Here is a 19,238-nt window from a genome sequence, read left to right as displayed (position 1 = left end):
TAGAAAAAGATGATAAATGCATGGTAGATTAGTAGAATGTAATATTGAATGTTTCACCATCATTGTTCCTGGGGAATTGTTGGAGAATATGAAAAATTTTGAAGCTCAATTTCATTTGTTCACAGACCCATTGGGTTTGGATTTCCAACCCACTGGTATATTTGGCTAAAATATTGTCCCTGATGGGAAAAATATCCACCAATCTCAGTCCCACTTTAGATTGACTTTGTTTTTATCCCCATTTGAAGTCCAATGAAAAAAATTGTACTCCAAACCCATCCGATTGGATTTTTTTATCTAAGTACTACATTCTCACCTATCCCCGTTTGGATTTCGATAAAATTTTCATTCATGCAATAGGAAGAAGTTCCACGGAGGCTGTGAGACAGGGATGTGTTTTTTTGCTTAAAATAAAGAATTTGCAATACCAGGACGACTAGACTTGAAGATTTGATAAAGAGCACTTAATCAATGATAATATTTAAATCATTTTTATTATTCTCTTTTCATTAAAACTATACTAATTATTTATTATTCATAACTTTATGAGAAAAATGTACACTTTCAGTATATTATATTTCTTTCATTTCATAAATTTTCATAAATAAACTTACTCCATATTAAATAATAGCTTAGGATTTAATATTTTTCGTTCGTAGCCTCAAGTTAGCAGATAATCACCCCTAATTGCAAGTAATCTAAAAACTAATCTGGGTGTTATTAAAAGGCCCTTAAAAATCAACTAGACTGGTACCAAAGACGATAAGACTCTTCATTTTTAGGAAGTTAGAAAATTAACAAATGCTACATGTTTTATTGGTGATCTCATTTTTCTTGATAATAGTCTTTTTTTCATTGGGTACAACCAATCATCAGATTTAGGACATAATCCTACCCACAGTATTTGACTTCTACAGTATGATTCTACTGTTTTAAGTTCAAAATATTTTTAGGGTATCGTTCATGACAGTTTGGTAGTTTGATCATGGAGGTGTCTACTCGGACACTGCAACTGGCTTCTTTACAACCTTAACAGCTGCAACAACTTTTGGTTTAGCTTCTTCAGGAGAAGCGATTGTTTGGCTTTCTACATGGGCAGGTTCGTCTCCATATCTAGCAGCAAGTGGTGCAGCATCACGTCCGAATCGACCATTTAACCATTGATCTGCTTCTCTGCCAAAACGTCCATTCAACCATTGGTCAGCCTCACGACCGAATCTACCATTGAGCCATTGTCCCATTTCACGTCCAAATCGACCATTCAACCATTGTCCAGCCTCACGTCCAAAACGGCCGTTTAACCATTGTTCAACTTCGCGTCCGAAACGGCCGTTCAACCATTGTTCTTCTGCCTCTCGTCCGAATCTGCCATTAAGCCATTGGTCAGCTGCTTCACGTCCAAAACGACCATTTAACCATTGATCAGCTGAAGCTTCTCGACCGAAGCGACCATTTAGCCATTGGTCGGCAGAACGTTTTCCGAAACGACCGTTAAGCCACTGGTCAGCAGACCTTTTACCGAAACGGCCATTTAACCATTGATTGGCAGATCTCTTACCAAAGCGTCCGTTAAGCCATTGTTCTGCAGCATCGCGGCCAAATCGTCCGTTCAGCCATTGCTCAACTTCACGACCGAATCTTCCATTCAACCATTGATCAGCTTCACGTTTACCGAATCTACCGTTCAACCACTGTTCCGTTGCTTCACGCCCGAAACGACCGTTCAACCATTGTTTCAACTCACGGCCAAATCTACCTGATACCAGTTGTCTCTTTCCAAATCTTCCATTCAGCCATTGACTGGATTTCTTTTCTGAAATAGAAAAGAGAGTTTCTTATATTTCAAATTCAGGGTCCTGAACTATATCTTCAGCTAAATTTTTCAGCTACCACTCTCGATACTGTTCTTTCCGAACTGCTGCAAAACGTAAAGGCAACAAACACCTAAATAACTTTTGATAGGAATTGAAACAATGTCGTATGGAAGTGGGGTTATTAGATAAAAAATATTGGAAGCTCTCGGTGACGTATCATTCAAGAAAGAGTTTTGATATTTCCCCAACAATCGATCAAAACTATTATGCGGGCAGAAACTCATGTCTCATTATTCATATATGTTGAAAATAATTTTCGATAGGGATTGACAAAAGACAATCTTATATCCAGAGCCACTTGCACTTATTTCGATTTACTGATGGACATGGTAAAATTTTTCTTGAGTGTTACCTGAATTATCTAAAAGCGAACAAAGAGAAATGGTTCGAGCTTGAAAAATGAACAAACCTGATGTGTGTTGTTTGGCGTTTTCTTGACTGACGATTTCTTTAAGAAGTCCGTCCACTTCCTTTTTCATCTGTTTGTATTCTTCAGCTTTGGATGAGCATGATGCCAGCTGGATGGCAATGATGACAAATATGGAGGATGCCAGAAAATATTTCAATTCCATTTTTATGTTGTGTTCTTTCTTGATTTGATGGTTTTACCTATAGAAAAGGAAAGGAGAGTTTTGATTTTTGGTTCTTGTGATTGATGGGTTGATTGGCTTCACTTATCAGGTACTTGATGAAATGATTTTCAGGCGCCAATATATGAAACGAATTGCAATCAACTAGAAGTCTGTACTAAATGAATGCGACTGAAAAACGATCTTTGAAAGATCAAATTGCCTCGTAAATCTAAAAGCATCAAAACTTTCTAGAACTAGACAACGGTTAAATTTTGATGAATATTGCGGCGTTTTTATACTTTCTTTAAGTTGCCCTTTGGTTTTCACACAACTTTGAAAACAAACAAAAACGGACACATATATTAGAAACTTTCGTCCTTTTCAATAGTTTGTTACACTCTCGAAAATTCTAGAATAAACAGACGCAAAATGAAAAATTTAGAAATGTTTAATAATCACCAAAATATTATTTTACTCGGCCTTTTAGAAACTTGATCTTACATTGAGGCACAAATTTTTTAAGACCATTTAGAAGTTTTACAAAATAATGTAGTACCTTATACTAATGACTTTCTTCCCTCTCTTTCCTCCATCTTTAAAATTTGTCATACATTTCACACTTGTGCGTAACTATTTTTTGTCTTGTCTATCATTCTGACGATAAATATTCTTCGTCTAAAACTTATGTTACCAATTTACTTCCTTCTTATAAAAATCTAAAATCAGTTCAAATATTAGAAGACTAATTCAAGTAATATAAACTTTAAGTAGTACTCATGTTGCGATATTTTCTTTCTTTAAAACTTACAGTGCTAGAAATGGAACTCTCCATGTTCACGCCACAACTTATGTGCAACTAAAACTTTAACCACAGATCAAGACTTGCTTACGTTGGTAGCCCAAATAAGTTGATAATACTTCTTGCTTTAGATCTGTTTTCAGATATTTTATACCCTTTTGGCTTTAAAGAATTTTTTTTAAATACGTGCCTTGATATATTTGATGAAGTTCGCAGTCATACTGGGGGTATTTGAATCCCTCTTTCCGTTATGGGTGTGATGAAAATGAACCACACAATAAATAAAGTAGCAAAATAATAACAACAAAAGATTGTAAAGAAATATTACTAAAAATTAATTTCATACATAATTAATTAGCCGAAATTTCTATTGTTTTCAATGGAAGGCAATTTCCAAAGAATATTTTTAAAGAGAAACTAGATAATCCTGGAAGAAGATTTTTCTAAAGCCTTTTTGTTTCTTTTTCTTTGATTTAAGCTAATTTCATTAATTGCTTAAAAAAGTTTCCCCTAGTTGAATAAGAAATAGGAAAGTCAATCAATGTTTTTCAATTTTTGACTTTTTCTACACCTGCAGCAAATTACAATTTTCAGCCCCTTTTTTCGTATCCCATTTTACCCCTGATCCTTCTTTACCCCCGGAATTAAAAAAAATTTTGAATTTTGAAAATATCCTTAAGGTCCAACCTTTTCGTTGCATCATTTCTATAAAAAACTTTTTTATCAATCCAATTTTCGAATTTTCTTCTCATAAACCTTCAACCGAATTTTTTCCCATAGGAAAATCGCAAACTTGACGAGCTAAGCAGTCCCTAAATTCCGTTGAGAAATTATTTTGATGGGACATGTGTGCAAAGAATAGTCTTGGTAATTCCCTTCTTGTTCTATAAAACCAACTCATTTTTGTCAAATAGCCAAATATTCCACCAAACTTAAACTTATACCACAGTAAATTTTAAATTGAGAGCATGCGTTATCTAGCGTGAAAAGTACATGCCAAAATCAAATATCGACATGTGCCGACCAATCGAGATTCTATTTAGCGCGCAATCAACGCAGAGAAAAATAACCATGACAACAATCCAAGATCTTGGATTAAGTTCAAAGTTGACATTGGTCTTCAGAGGTTGATATGTTCTTTGAAAACTCAACCTCTGATACTCAGGGTATGAAATAAAGGCTGAAAATACAGAACAAGTAAGTCACAGAAGATTTCATATTACCTAAACTTTTCAGATGCTTCAAAATTCCTCCTGAACCACATGCTGCCGATGATCTATTTCCGAAATGCTTTCTTGTTGATTTACTAGCGTATACTAATTTACAGACTGTTTTCGAATAATAACCTGTCTTGGTCAAACTTATCATTGATTACCTGAAGGGGAACTAATTTTCGCTGTTTTGGGTGTCTTCCGCGAAAGTTAGTTCCGCGAAATACGATTCCTACTAAAAATCCTCAAAAAAACCCAGGAATATGAAAGAAATTCGGCAAAAAGGGGGTGACAACTGCGAAAATTAGTTCCGAAAAATTGGTTCCCACAAAAATTGGTTCTCGCGAAAATTTGTTCATTTGAAGTAAGTTTACCGCAAAGCGAAACGTATTTAAGCGGAGCAGTACTTTATTACAACTATACCAAGAATTTTTTAGTAAACTACGTTTATAAATCAAGCAGTAGTGTGTATTTGAATCAAATTTATTTTCCGGTAATTATTTGACCAGCATTGTGAAATAAGGTATATTTATCAAAAGGAGTAAAGAAATTACCTGTTTTATCAATGATAGGTGCCTGCACCTTTCTTGTAACCACTTTTCTGTAATTCACCCTTGTTTCGTTTGGGTAGCCTTGGTCAATCTTTCTTGGGCTGGGTTCAGTGTCGTTGCGTTGAATCGTCCTCTCTATTGATGTACTAGGGTAGGACCAAATGTTATTATATAAACAGTACCCGACTTTGTGTAACGGAAACAATGCTACAAAAGAAGGCCTTAGAGGGGAAAGGAAAGAAGAAAAGGAATAATTTTTTGTCAGGGGAGGAATTATTTCATAGGGAGGTGAAATCTTCTTTGATTAATTTTTTTTTCGACTTTTTGAACTTTTCATTGTTGCTGGACTTTTTTGCTACTTTCTTTTGGAAAATTGGAAGTCTCTTTTTTTTCTTCATTTTCTATTCTACATATTTTTCTATAATATTTCTTAATTTAGTATTTCTATTAATTTTTGTTTTGATGTTTTGTAAAAATAAAGCGAAAAACATTTCACTAAGTTAATTGATGCCTTTTGATCGAATTAATTAGTTGGGGCTATTCTTCTTTTTTTTCGCGATTTCAACCAAACGTCACAATAGGGTATGAAAATAAGTAGGGGCGATATTTTCTTTTTTATCGAAAATAATTCCTATTATACGCGGTTCGATTTTTACTTCTTTAGTATTTTTGTTTAGGGAATCAATTCAAGTTAATCAACTTACTTTGATATTTCCTTTCAAAAAAAAAGCTAAATCAAAAAGGAAGACTAATTTTAAAAGATTGTCGACTATGCCTGCAAAAAAGATCAACCAGGGGAAAATATTACTCATCTTTCAACTCCGGTCTGTGTTTCTTTTACAAATGAAAAATATCACGGTTTTTGTTTTCAAGAATTAAATGATACTTTTTCTCAAACAATACCTTTAATATTCTTTCTTCAAATCGTCAGCAGGCTTATGAGATATAATTCCTTCGGGCCCGGAAAAAGAAATTTTGGGACAATAATTTAGACTTTGATATCTGATGAATCTCTATTTCCTCATATGCAAACAATTGGAATTTTCGTTTTCCCGACCCATTTTTTTAAAAGGTCACATTATCATTTTCATGCCTTTTTTAATTATGATTTTTCACATCCTTTCTTGTAATTTTTTCATTTTTTGGCTTTTGAAGTTTTATTTGAACGTCTTTTCAAATAATAATAGGAAATTTTTTGCGTGAAATTAGTTCTCAGCCCCTCATTTTCATAATATGCCTCAATGTCTCGATTTCAAAAAAATGTTCTCAAAAATTCCAAATAACTTCTCACCAATCAGATTGAAGTTCAATTTTATTTCGAACATCAATTTAAGAAAGTTTTACCTTATTTAATGGGCGTTTCCTATATGTAGAGATTAAAGCGATAACAATTAATATTCATATTCGAATGCAATCGTATTTTTAAGGTGTATTTTAAATGCTGTTAATTCTAGGCAATTATCATCTCAAATGAAAAAAGTTCTTCCCAGATAGACTTCGCTTAAAGTAAAGATAGGCGCATTTCAATTTCGGCTAATAGTATATTAAAAAGGAATACAAAAGTGAAAATATTTCTTCATTCTTCAATATTTCTGAGAACAAATCAGTTTGTGGACTGTCTGTCTAGATTTAAATAGTCTAATTTTAAATGTTTTATACCAGCGTAATCGAGACAGGGCTCTACTTACACCCGGTTACACCCCGTCACAGGCCCGGTGGACCATTGAGTTTCAAGCCCGAAGGGCTAGAGGTCAATCTCTAACCTTTCTCAGGCAAGAAAAATTGAAGCCTTAAAATATGCGCCGTATTTTTTATGACGGATTGAATCTAGCAATTCCTTTGTTTTCGAGTGATATATTTTTCAAAATTAAGCGGTAAATTTTAGTTTCAATCTGTCATTTGTGTAAAAACCAGGCGGGTCGCTCAAGGCCGCGCAACTTTGGTAGGATTTGTTGGCTTCAAATCCTACCAAAGAGATTGACCTCTAACCCTTCGGGCTTGAAACTCAATGCGATGGACTTCCGCTCACCGGAAAAAATAACCAAAAATTGTCCCGATAAAAAAAACCTGGAATGTTGACCCCACTTGGAAAGTGTCCTATCATCTTTAAAACCATCCAAATAGAGTTATAAACAATAGCTTTTCCATTCAATTGAAATTTTGATAGAAGTTTTCATATTCCAAACTTAGAAAGTTCCACCAGACACTGAGACAGGGTTTATAATTTCCCGCAAATGTTTAATCAGGTTTGACCAAACCATATAGGCCCTGTTGAATGGAACGAATTCTACCTGACCCAAAGGAGGGTAAAATCATAACACCTATCTATGATACGCTGCAGTAAAATACATGACAATACTTAAATTTCATAAATTAGAGAAAACACGCTATGAAGATAAAAACGTTAAATTGAATCTTTAAGCAAAATTTTCGATTTAGCACGTCGTCAATCGACTTTCCCCAATTTTGTTTAAGTCAGCTTACTTCGTTTTGTTGCTCCTATTCGTGGCACTCTTGTCAGCAATATGCTATTACTTGTCACGCCAAGAAGTATTCACCTCTCAAAATTTCAGAATAGTATTGTCAAATATTCAAGGAATTTCTCGCAGCATAGGATAGGAAAGGATGTAATTTGTAACTTTTTTTTTATTTTGATCTATTTCATATAGTTTTAACAAATTTCTATTAAAAAAAGAAAATGAGCTTCACCAACTCTTTTGCAGTCATCTCGTTAGTTTAAAATCCTCAAGTTTTATACAAAATAAAAAGACTATTATAGGAATTGATGAACCTTCGAAGTTTCATGCTGAGAATTTATAACTTTAAAAAGAGCTTGTTTATAAACTCTAAAATGACTTGCTTAAAAAGTTTCCTCGCAAACTTTGTATGGAATTGTATGAACGCTTTTCTGTTAATCCATTCGTTCAAGATTTCCACTACTTACTATCTAACGAACACTTGCATTATTTATCACACCCGTGTCTTAATGACTCAGAGCGAATTTTAGCCTTTGCTAAAGGTGTACATCACCACCAAGTGGTTGATGAGTGGGAGAAAAATCTCATTGAGCTCAACCACAACGGGGGCACCTAGGCGGTCCTGTACGGGTGCCCTCATTTATCTACAATAAATAAATAGATACCATTTGGAATGGGAGATTTCTTGTTCTTGGTGAGTGGGAAATTGCAAATTCTATTGTTTACAGATCAAACATCCAGTTGAAGACTATGAGTGTAGGTACTTAGAAAAATCAAAATTGACCAAGGAGTGTCGAAGAGGTGTATTGTTCACCTTCTAGATTGACTATAGTAAAAATTGTTTCCAATAAAGCAATAGAAATATATCATAGTATAAGAAAGCCGCGGCTGGAATATGTACCACATTGTCTTCTCAGTTAATTGCTGTTCTATCTCTGTCTCCGAGCTTTATAAGAACATCAAGATGCTCAGTTTATTAATGGTAAATAGTTTTTGAAATCCTTCTCTTGTTTTCCTTCACAAAAAGTTTTTTTACTGCTAGATATCTTTGAATCTGTACCCAATAGAATACTTGAACTAATTTGGACATATTTTAGGGGTATTTTGTGGAAAAAATAGTTTTTCGCCAAAATCGAAATTATAAGAACTATATTCATGATGACAACTTTCTTGTCAGTTTGAACGATAAATTTTGAAGGTGCTGGCTTGAAACTTTCACAGTATTATCTAGATGTACTTTTTCATTGATTTCTAAAAAGATTTCACTGAAATATTGCGAAGGCATTCGAGGCACTTTGTTTATTTTTAAGTTCTTTCAGCCCAGCCATTTTGTGCTTGTTTAAATTTCTTATTGTTGATTTTTCCTTTACAATAATTTTATAATGCAAATGTATTATCAAGGGTATATCATTAATGTCTAAAACACACTGAGAAGTAAGTATTAACGACAAACCAATAAAATTTACCATTAAAGATGCTACATTACTGATCTGTTGATCAAAAAATAGTCATCAAATACGACAGAGATAGAACAACAGAATTTCAGATGTTATTATTTTAAACTAAAGCAAAGATGGCGGATGGGGATTAAAAACGCTTTGGAATGAAAAAAGGCTACATTGATAAATGAAATACAAAAATATTATGAGGTAAGCGGTCTCGGATATCATCGAAGATGATTGTCAATTTTTTATGAAAGATTAATTTCTTCGAAGAAAATTTTTTTCACTTCTCACTGTACTTAGATTTGAGCCCAGGGAATATAGAGTATGTGCAAGGTTCCTAAAAACTGACCCTTGGAGGAAATTTCTTTACTGTTCATGGTTTTCATACTCTTAAAAAGAACGAAAATAGGGAAATCCCGACCTTCAGAGATTTTTTTTTGACTTTTTGTAGTCTTGTATAGTAAACTTGGAAAAGTACAATAAAGGTCCTTACCGTGCACTCATACAAAGCACCTAATCTCGAAATTGATGTATGAAGAATAACTCCCTGAATAAATGCAAAATAAGGTAGACTAGCTTCTTGGCAGTAACCATAGTAAAAAATTATAGTCATTTCCAATAATGATTGGTTGAAGAAGAAAGTGGCTCATTTGTGTAATGATGCTAAATGTTGCCATAACAACAAAAGAAACAAAATATAATCCAATTTCTTACCGACCTGACGTTATCTTTACAGCAAATAACTAAGTAATGCGTCGTCAGGTTTCATTGTAAATTTGTATTACGGTTTTCATATTTCAACTTTCAAAACGCCAGTCAAAGGATTAAATGCACCTCAAAACGAGTCGCAAGTTAGTGTAAACCGAGTTTATTCTTCTACATCCGCAATTTGAGCTTTGCTAAGCTCATTTGAAGTCAGTCGATACTTATCGGTTATCAACTGGATTGTTATTGGCAGGGTGTTAGAGAAATATGATGATAGACTGTCTAGCCTCTTGTAGGGGTTCGGAATACCGTTTTCCCGTCAAAGTTCTTGCTAGGCTTCTGCTCATCCTCTAGCAAATAAAGTTTCTTATAGGAGGTATATCTATAGAGGTCTGCGATTCAGACTAAATTCTTACTGAATCCCGGAATCCCGAAAATTGAAAAAAATAATAAGACCGTCACACCGGTTTATAGAAGTTAAAATACCGGAATATTGACTAAAGGTAAGGCTAAATACCGTCATCATCTGATTTTAAAATACTGTTTCCAAGTCTCTTTTTCTTTTTTTTTTGTCAAATCCCGTAATACCGTACTAAAAAAAGGTCAATCCCATCACACCGCAAAACTAAGAACCCGCCTCTCTACCTTCAGTCAAATATCACAAGTTAGTGTATTAGCCCTATAATAGCGATGGGGACAGAGAGTCCAAATACGTTTCAAGAAACACTGATAAATCGTAAAAATGAAATACAAAATTCGGAAAAAGTATTATTTACAAATCAAAAACAGAAATTTAAAACACAAAACAAACTTGTGCTAGAGTCGTTCAATAATAATTACAATCACTGGGCGAAATAATGTCTTTCAAATCGTCGGAAAGATGTAGGAAGGTCACATTTCCACACCTTTCGACAGAGTTGAAAGTTGGTCTTTCAACAAAAATTGGAAAGATGTGCACCTTACCTTTCAACATCTTTCGACCAGATCATCTTCCCATCTTTCCAAAAAAGTTGAAAGACGACCTTCTCAAACTTTCAAACAGGCTGGGAAAATGAAATTCCCAACTTCCTAATATGTTGAAATTTCATATTCTGACATCTTTCGACAGGTTTTAAAGTTGGTCTTTCAACAAGGATTGGGAAGTTGTGCACCTTACCTTCCAACATCTTTCGACCAGATCGTCTTCTCAAACTTTCCAAAAAGTTGAAAGACCACATTCTCAAACTTTCAAACAGGCTTGAAAAATTAAATTCCTAACTTCCTAATATGTTGAAATTTCATATTCCGAAACTTTCTAAATACTTTGGAAGATGATTTTGCTTTTTTCGAAATCTTTCATTAACAAGTCTTCAAAAGTAAATGAGAGATCTTTTAAATAATTTGTGTTTATGTGCGGATAAATTTTTTCTGTGACATTAAAACGAACAATTCATATATTTACAAAGCATAGAAAACAGAAAATATGAAACAAAATAGTACGGTAGTGATGACTTTTTGCTAAAAAATTAAGTAGTCTAAATAAAATAATTCTGAATGACAAATTACACGTTTTGTATAAGAACAATTTTATTAGAACACGAGGCTGAAATTTGGCCAAAACTTAAAAACAATTAAGAACAATCTGAGCCTCAGCTTTCAGAAATTATTAAAACACTAATTTCAACAGATTTTAACTGATTTTTAAGTAAAGAAACTAAGCGGCTAAGAACATCATAAGAACATTTAAGCCTGAAAAATTGCAAAAATTAAGAACAGCCCGGCCTGAGCAAGAAATTTACTGGTTCTTATAAAAAATACGTGTAATTTCTATGATCTAATTTCATTTTCAATAATATAATAACTAATCTAAATTATAAGTTTTTAGAAACTTAGTCCATATCAAGGAATAGATTGGCCATAGGGCTTCAAAGGACATTAAAGGATACATTGAAATTTCTATAAGAATATGAAAAATATAAAAATACTGTTAAATAAATTAAAAAATTATGCAAATCACTCTAAAAAGATGACACTATGAATAATGGAAGCTATCCCAAATAAATTCTTTTGTGCACAATTATAGGGGAGGGTAGAAAAACCATAAAGTACAAGTCATTATTAAAAACTGATATTAAGATGATTTTCCCAAAATGCCCTAGTCTGAATAAACGTCCCACCTACTTTGTATTTTTTTTTAAAAAATTGTGGACTCCGACATTTTGACAAAATTAATTTCAGGGGTAAACCAAAAGTCTCTCCATTTTCTCAATTTAACATATTCTGGGATATTTTTGAATGCTTTTGAAGAATATTTTCAAACCTTAAACACATTATCCAACGAAAAATCTACACAGTAAAAGAAGCATAAATCTGAACCAGACCGAAAACTTTTAAACTCCACCTTGTTATTCAGACCCCCACTTTTATTAGATTTTGCAATATTTTATCATAATTTATAATATACTTGGGACCTAGAGTAGTCGAAAATGAAGGTTTTTAAGCCCTTTTCAGAAAAAAATCATAAAATTATATTACGGTGATATTTTCCAAAATTATGACCCACAATCTCACTCCAGTCCTCAGTTTAGTTGTTCACTTATTAGACTGAGGTTATTGTGCTATACAACACGCACGTGATGGTACAGTATTGTCAATCCCTTGAAGATGGTACAGATTGAATCTTACAATTAAGCATTAAAGAGTACAAGAATAGCTTCTATCATTCAGCAACCGATTATTGCAATGAAAATATTACCAAGTTATTATTTTCGAAGTTGAAACGAACTACCACATGAAGCATATAAATATCTTGATTACATGGCAGCAACATACATTTTCGTTTTGCAGCATCGTTTTTCAAGTGCATTTCAAAATCAGCCAGTAACTGTCCTTACGTCATGACCCTAATAAAACAAATAGAAATTGAATCAGTATTGAAATCCAGGCATACAAAATGGTGTATAACTAAAAGAGGTTTGTAAAATTGTTGATAAGTTATTTACAGCTTTCAGTAGACTATAGTAGAAAGACCCTTTAGTAAGACAAATTATTCAGATTGTTTCTATTTCTAAAAACCTATTTTCAAAAATATTTTGAACTTAGGCATAGTGGGCAGCACCCCTCCAACCCCCACCTGAATAAAGTCACCCCCACCTGCATAGGGTAACCCCCACCTGAAAAATGCTACCGACCCAACCCCCACCTTCTTGGACCACCCCCACCTAAATTCTGAAAAGTTTCCAACCCCCACCTGAAAAAGGTTTTTGACTGTTTTAAAAATTTTGAGGGTAAGCAAGGTTAATCACTTGAAAATAATTTCTATGCTTTTTATACTTCATACATCTTTTGTTATAATTATTAGACTTGGGAAGAAATAGATTTTTACTGTCAATGTATATGTTTATGATGAGCAGGGTTGAAAGAAAGTTTTTGAGTCAAAATAAGAAAACTAGTAAATAAACTCTCCAACCCCCACCTGAAAAAAGTCACCCCCACCTGTATAGGGTAACCCCCACCTAAGATTTGTGAGCAGGCTAACCCCCACCTGCTTAAATTTTTCTGAAAACCTCCAACCCCCCCTAAAGTTAGGGGGGGTTCCCACTATGTTAGGTCTGCTTAGGTCAAGACTTTGTGTACTGTAACAAAATTTTAGCTTCCTTTGATGTACAATGGAATAGTATCATCAATAGTCTTGTATTACTGGATTATATTACAAAAAATACTTACCATGTTGTATTTTGTTCCTTGTTCAATGGATAAAATGAATCTATTTTCAATGAAATCCCCAAAACTTCAATGGCTCAATGTCGACACACATTCAATGTATCCTATAAACATGAAAGTTTTATGAAAATTTGACACACTGTAAAGCTTGCCACCTCAGAGTTTAAAAAGTAATTTCTCTGTTCTACACATTTTTTATAAGCAATCAGGCTGCTAAGGCTTGAGGCCTCAAATTTGTCAATTATTTTCCACTATCTCGAAAAGTGACAGCTGTTTTAGATGATCTAACCATGGCCAACTACTGTATAGCCCTTTGACCCAATACACATAAATATGGTATAATATTAAGGGTATTCAAAGCAATTTTTTCAGAAAATGGACCAGAATGCTAAGTAACCCTAGGCCTGACCAGAAAATTGGAGTTGCTTATTAAAAAATGTGCATTTAATCATGTCATCTTTTTCAGTTCCATAGCGAAAACAAAAACGTCAACATTTCTTTGTTTTTAGACTAAAAAACTATATATGTCTAAAAGGCCTACCTTCAGCTATGTTATCATTTGATATTCCACGTTGAGTTTAATTTAACATCATTTTTTACTTCAACCATGTTATGACAAAATCCTCATCAATTCTAACAGGGAAGTCAGAATAAGAATTTTTCAAAATAAAATGATCTGACAGCTTGCATTCCAACCAACCAACTTTTATTTTATCTCCTGAAAATGGAAAGACAACTAGTTAAAACAAAAGTGACCAGCTTTGGTCCAGGGGGGTCAAGCAGTTAGTACAAGACATCATACCAGTTGGTACTTGGTGGTGTGTTATGTGAATTTGATTTCCTTACAAAAATCTTAAAATCGGTTTGCGGGTTGTCAGAGAAATTTATTATCTAAAAAATTTTCTAAAATGTTGTAATCTCCTATTGAAAGATGAAAAAATTCAAAGGTTCTAAAGGGACCAAATATTATTTTATCTGATTATATTCTTTTTATCTGTCACTGTAACGGTCGAAAACCTATTTTCAAGGAAAGTACTAAGTGTGAGTGGTCCTAAATTTGACAGCCTTGCTTAATTCCAATCCCCCAAATAACGGGTATGAAAAAAATTATATGTTTGCTTCAGATGCATCCGCGCAGAATATCTATATTGTTTTCATTTTAGTTTGTATCTTTGAAAGACCACGTCGGATTTAGGACCACTCGTGGTATGTGTGGTGATGATGTTACCAGCTTCTTACGAAAAGGCATTTAGGGATCTTCAACAAAAAACTTTCGAATTTTTTATCGGCATTGGGCTGATAAGGGGGTGAGGGGGGGTCCAACAACATACCGATAAAAAAACAAGTATTGAGACGAAAATCCTTTCAGCCAATTTCTTTCTGATTTCGTGCACAAACTCCACTGAAAGTATATGATTTCACTTGCGAAGATGTGAAAGTTGGATTTGAAAAATTTTGGCTGATAATAGCAAGGGGGGGAGGGGGTCTGAAGCTTATCGGCCCAATGCCGATAAAAAATTGGAAAGTTTTTTGTCGAAGACCCCTTAGATGACATGTCTTGTACTAGCTGATTGACCCCCTACTTGGTTGATTATCAAGAAGAATTCCTGTATATACATTACACATTATAATAAATAAAAAATTGGTATTAAAACGTCCTTGGTGGAAAACTTTTGAAAAGGAGGCTTTCACCTAGCCCGGGGGGGGGGGTACTAGGGCAAGATGGGTTACGGGGATGCTCCGCTGGTCAGGGTACCTTTTTTAACCTCCACGAGTCCCAGGTAGGGTCGCAAAAACACCAAAATAGAAAAATCAGTCCCTCGTAGGGTGCCTATTTTTGGAAAATTTGGGGAAAAAGTAGAAAATTTGAGAAAATTTAGGAATTTCAGTCCCATTCAGGGTCACTTTTTTTGCAAATTTCGAGTCCCACGTAGGGTCCATTTTTCGAACCTCAGCGGAGCACCCCCGTCGATCGACAAGGGTAGTACCCCCCCGGGTCACCTAGGGGGTGGGCTACTGATCTAGACAGCCGACAGGGATGTGCCATTGGAGTTTGAAAAGTGAACCCTGTCAGATATGAATTTTCGGCAAAATTGAGACTCAGTCAGAATGAAAAATTTTTCCCATTTTCACCCTGAAAAGTGGCAAAAATTAATAAAAGTAGATGAAAAATTAAAAGATTTTCTGATTTCCACCCTGAAGATTGTCCAAAATAATCAAAAATCTAAATTTTTGGGAACCTGTCATATACCGTGAGATTGGGCAACTTGCATCAGTGGAGGCTAACATGCATAGCTCTCGAATGATTGACCTGGCTGGTTGGTCATTAAAATACAACATTAAATCAAAACAAAAATGGTAGAGTGGAGCCTAAAATCTACCATAGAGCCTAAAAATGGGACCCTGTCACCAGCAGCGAAACATACCCAACTTTGCCTCTAAGTGCCTCCCCCTGGCGCCTGGGCTGAAGTTTTTCAAAAGTAAATTGTTGTGGAAAATCCACATCGTCCACTGGGGGTTAACAGACTATAACTTGAACTACCCATAGCTTTGAAAAGCTGTGGTGTAGCCATGTGTATGTGTCTGTATAGTCATACAGACACATACCACACTTCAATCATACTTTTTGTGTCCAGACTGGCGGCACTGGCAGACTGGACACAAAAAGTATGATTGAAGTGTGGTTGATAATTAGAAATATATAAAAAGGAGCTCACCTTAGCATCTTTTGATTCCCATTTCATATCTTTAGAATAAAGTTTCCATTTGCACTGCATTTTGGCTTTGCTTTGGTTTGCTGTCTTCCTCATCACACACACACACACACTGCCTTCCACTCTACAGCTTCCATCCAGTTTCAAAATTACAAAAAGAAATTTTGCCGGCAATCATAAATCATAACATTCGAAAATATTCTAAGTTTTTTTCCGGGGGTTTGCAAAAGTACTTCCAATGATGTGGATATTATATTTACAGTATTTAACCATAAACTGTGTATGTAATACACTTAGAACTATTTCATTTTACAAGAAATTTAGATATTTTAGTATCTTCTTGTGTTTTAAACGTCAGAAATTATGCTTCAAATAGTCTTTTTGATCCCCGGTAATCATCAGTGCGGACTTTGGTTCGTAAACGTTTTGGCGCGTCCTTCTTTCAGCAACATGGAAAAACCAAGAGAAGTTCATCTTTCGAGAAGTTGAAAGACGTCGAAATACGAGTGTCAAAATTTTTGCTTTTTTTATAAGAAGAACCAGAAAATTTTGGCTGAGGCTGGGCTGTCTGGACTGTTCTTAATTTTTCGAGCTTTTTAGGGTTAAATGTTCTTACGATTAGTTTTTTTCCTTAAGAAATTAAAATGGCTTAAAATCTATTAAAACCCATTAAAATCAGCAAACTCGTGTTCTTTTAAAATTGTTCCTATAAAAAAGCGTGTATTTAAAAAATATTAAACATTAAACATTAAACGTAAAAGTGTAAAAGTTCGCCTTTCGAAAAGTTGGAAGACGTCGATATACGAGTTTTCGACATCTTTTTAAAAAATTGAAAGTTCAAATTTCGAAACTTTTGAAATACAGGGAAGTTCATCTTTCGAAAAGTTGAAAGACGTCGATAAACGACTTTTCGACATCTTTTTGAAAATTGAAAGTTCATATTTCAAAACTTTTGAAATAAAGAGAAGTTCATCTTTCGAAAAGTTGAAAGACGTCGATAAACGACTTTTCGACATCTTTTTGAAAAATTGAAAGTTCATATTTCAAAACTTTTGAAATACAGAGAAGTTCGTCTTTCGAAAAATAGAAAGTTGTTGGAAGATGAATTTTCAACAAAATTCAACAAACTTGTAAGTTCGTCTTTCCAAATCTTGGAAAAATAGAGAAGTTCATCTTCCTAAAAGTCGAAAGACATCGAAAGATGAGCTTCCAACATCTTTCAACACATTTGAAACTTCATCTTTCGAAAATTTTGGAAATTTGTCGAAAGTTGATCTTCTCAACATCTTTCGAAAATGGAAAGACAAGATTTCGCCCAGTGAATCTTTAGAGGAGAAATTATTTGATTAATTATCACTTACGATGTACTTACTTAGGATTAAATCCACAAAAAGGGAATACCATGTCACACCCCCTTTCTCACAGACCCGGTTGCATTTTTTTTAGCCAGTGGGGATATAAAAATTCTGGACTGAAACTCGGTGGGGATTGATATTTCCCATATTTTTTATGGCTGGAGATTTCAATTCTTTTGTTTTTAAGTCGAAAAATTCAGTGGATGGGAAAAATATCACAACGTTTTGCAGTGAGGTTTATCTGATTATTTTCAGTGGGGGCAAGGGTCAGAGGATACTTTTCCACCGGGGACGATACTTCAGCCAGTTTTTCCATGGGTCTGTGAGAAGAGGGTATCATATTCTTTAAAGTCTTTCAGGTAGCTTTATGTTTGACTGACTTGAATCTATATCATATTAAGTTTCTATATCAACAAAAAAAGCTTTTCAGTGATCTTTGACTGTCATTCCAATAAAAGTACAGGACAAATAAAATCAAAGCTAACATTATGACACCACCGATAATTGTACAAATAATAGTTGCAGTATTGACCTTCAATCCTTTTCTTACTCTAAGTGAGAGATGACCATCTTCGTAATCAGCAGACGGTTTTTTATTATTTCCACCACCTTTTGGTTTTGGATAAGGGAACGGTAGAGCGTCTCGTTTTGCTCGATGGTGCTTCTTCGTAACAGTTATTTCATTGTCGGTGATTGTCTTTGAATTGTCCTGAAGCGAGTGCTTAGCATCACTGTCACGTAAAGCTTTTGGGTAACTTTTTATTCGTTGTATTGGTTTGCTTCCGTCATCAGTGTAAATTGTTAGGTGATCAAGTATCTTCGTATTTGGGTAACCAGCTGACCCTCTTACAATGTTTTCAACAAACTTTCTTTGATTCTGGCCCAATAATTGTAGTAGAAAAGGCTCTATTGTAGCAATGTCGTAACTATTTTTAATAACGTGAGAATCAGCTCTGTTATCTACTTTGTTAACTCCTTTACCACTCATCAAATACTTGTGTAAGAATCGCTTCAACACATTCATACGTTTCCAGCGTCTCTGGTGAAATTTTACTGTAATGATTGCCAAGTACACATTGTAGCGTTTCATCTCATGATCACCCAACATAGATACTTGCTTTGTCCTTTTTCCATCGTCGGATTTGTCAAAATCTTCTCCATTTACTTCTTCTTTAAAAATAGTTTTGCCGACAACTGAATGCCATGTTAATTGTAGTGCCAGTAGATTTAAAAAGAGGACGATACAATACTTCATTGTGGTTGCACGTATTGAAATTTGTATTGAATTTGTTTTATTCTATTATACAACCAAATCTACGACCTTTCACTCAATAACCACTTTGCCCTATATGTTTCTTTGTATCGTCATAAGTGTTCAAACTTTTTCAGCAACTACAACAACAGCAACCAGTATTTCAAAAAGTGGTCTGTCTCCAACATTTGGCAATCTTTAATAATATCAAAATGATACTTATTATAAAACCATTTTATGTGGTCAACCCAAGTTCATTATGCAGACTAATGTGACAGTAATTTCATTTTATTTCTTAATTGCTTACTCACAAGGGGTCTTAATTATCTCAAAGTAATTGAACTACAAAAGACCATTTTCCTTCTCATTAAGATTTGATTGTAGAGATGCAAATTGTTTTTCAGAAGAAAAAAATCATTTCAGGCTGCGTGGCGTACGAGTAGCCTGAGTACCAGAGGTTGCTTTCAAAGAACATATCAACCTCTGAGGACCAAGTAAAGAAACTTTATTGCGCATGGGTCAATCTAATCATTGTAGAAAGAATCAAAGATGAAAAGAAAATATTATCATTTTAATTTCTA

At 34.3% G+C, this 19,238-nt stretch overlaps 1 protein-coding gene and 1 long non-coding RNA gene across 3 annotated transcripts; both read right to left on the bottom strand.

Annotated features, from left to right (window-relative positions):
• Window positions 1-480: 480 nt before the first annotated feature.
• On the bottom strand, window positions 481-5,153 carry LOC136810374 (pol-RFamide neuropeptides-like). 2 transcript variants are annotated; one of them, XM_067066929.1, is made up of 3 exons: window positions 5,011-5,153; window positions 2,284-2,483; window positions 481-1,813 (listed from the first exon to the last, which is right to left on the bottom strand). In XM_067066929.1, the coding sequence occupies exons 2-3, from the start codon at window positions 2,444-2,446 to the stop codon at window positions 996-998; spliced, it is 981 nt and encodes a 326-aa protein (XP_066923030.1). In that variant the 5' UTR covers window positions 2,447-2,483; window positions 5,011-5,153; the 3' UTR covers window positions 481-995. The 2 variants fall into 2 exon arrangements, with proteins under 2 accessions (XP_066923030.1, XP_066923031.1); XM_067066930.1 differs by lacking the exon at window positions 5,011-5,153 and adding an exon at window positions 3,003-3,026 and having other exon boundaries at window positions 810-1,813.
• A 7,096-nt stretch (window positions 5,154-12,249) lies between these two features.
• On the bottom strand, window positions 12,250-16,551 carry LOC136810373 (uncharacterized). The gene is made up of 4 exons (XR_010847098.1): window positions 16,054-16,551; window positions 13,878-14,054; window positions 13,340-13,440; window positions 12,250-12,516 (listed from the first exon to the last, which is right to left on the bottom strand). It is a non-coding gene; the product is annotated as an uncharacterized lncRNA (long non-coding RNA).
• Between the last annotated feature and the right edge of the window lie 2,687 nt (window positions 16,552-19,238).

Source organism: Clytia hemisphaerica, unplaced genomic scaffold (assembly GCF_902728285.1).
Source record: "Clytia hemisphaerica strain Z4C2 unplaced genomic scaffold, Clytia hemisphaerica genome assembly, whole genome shotgun sequence".
Lineage (NCBI taxonomy): Eukaryota > Metazoa > Cnidaria > Hydrozoa > Leptothecata > Clytiidae > Clytia > Clytia hemisphaerica.
The sequence above is the reverse complement of the archived record's forward strand: the minus strand, read 5'-3'. Positions and strand labels throughout refer to the sequence as shown.

Coding starts and splice junctions, on each gene's coding strand:
- LOC136810374 (XM_067066929.1), bottom strand. CDS start 2,446: ATGGAATTGAAATATTTTCTGGCATCCTCCATATTTGTCATCATTGCC. Junction 1,814..2,283: donor CGCCAAACAACACACATCAG/GTTTGTTCATTT, acceptor TTTCTATTTCAG/AAAAGAAATCCAGTCAATGG.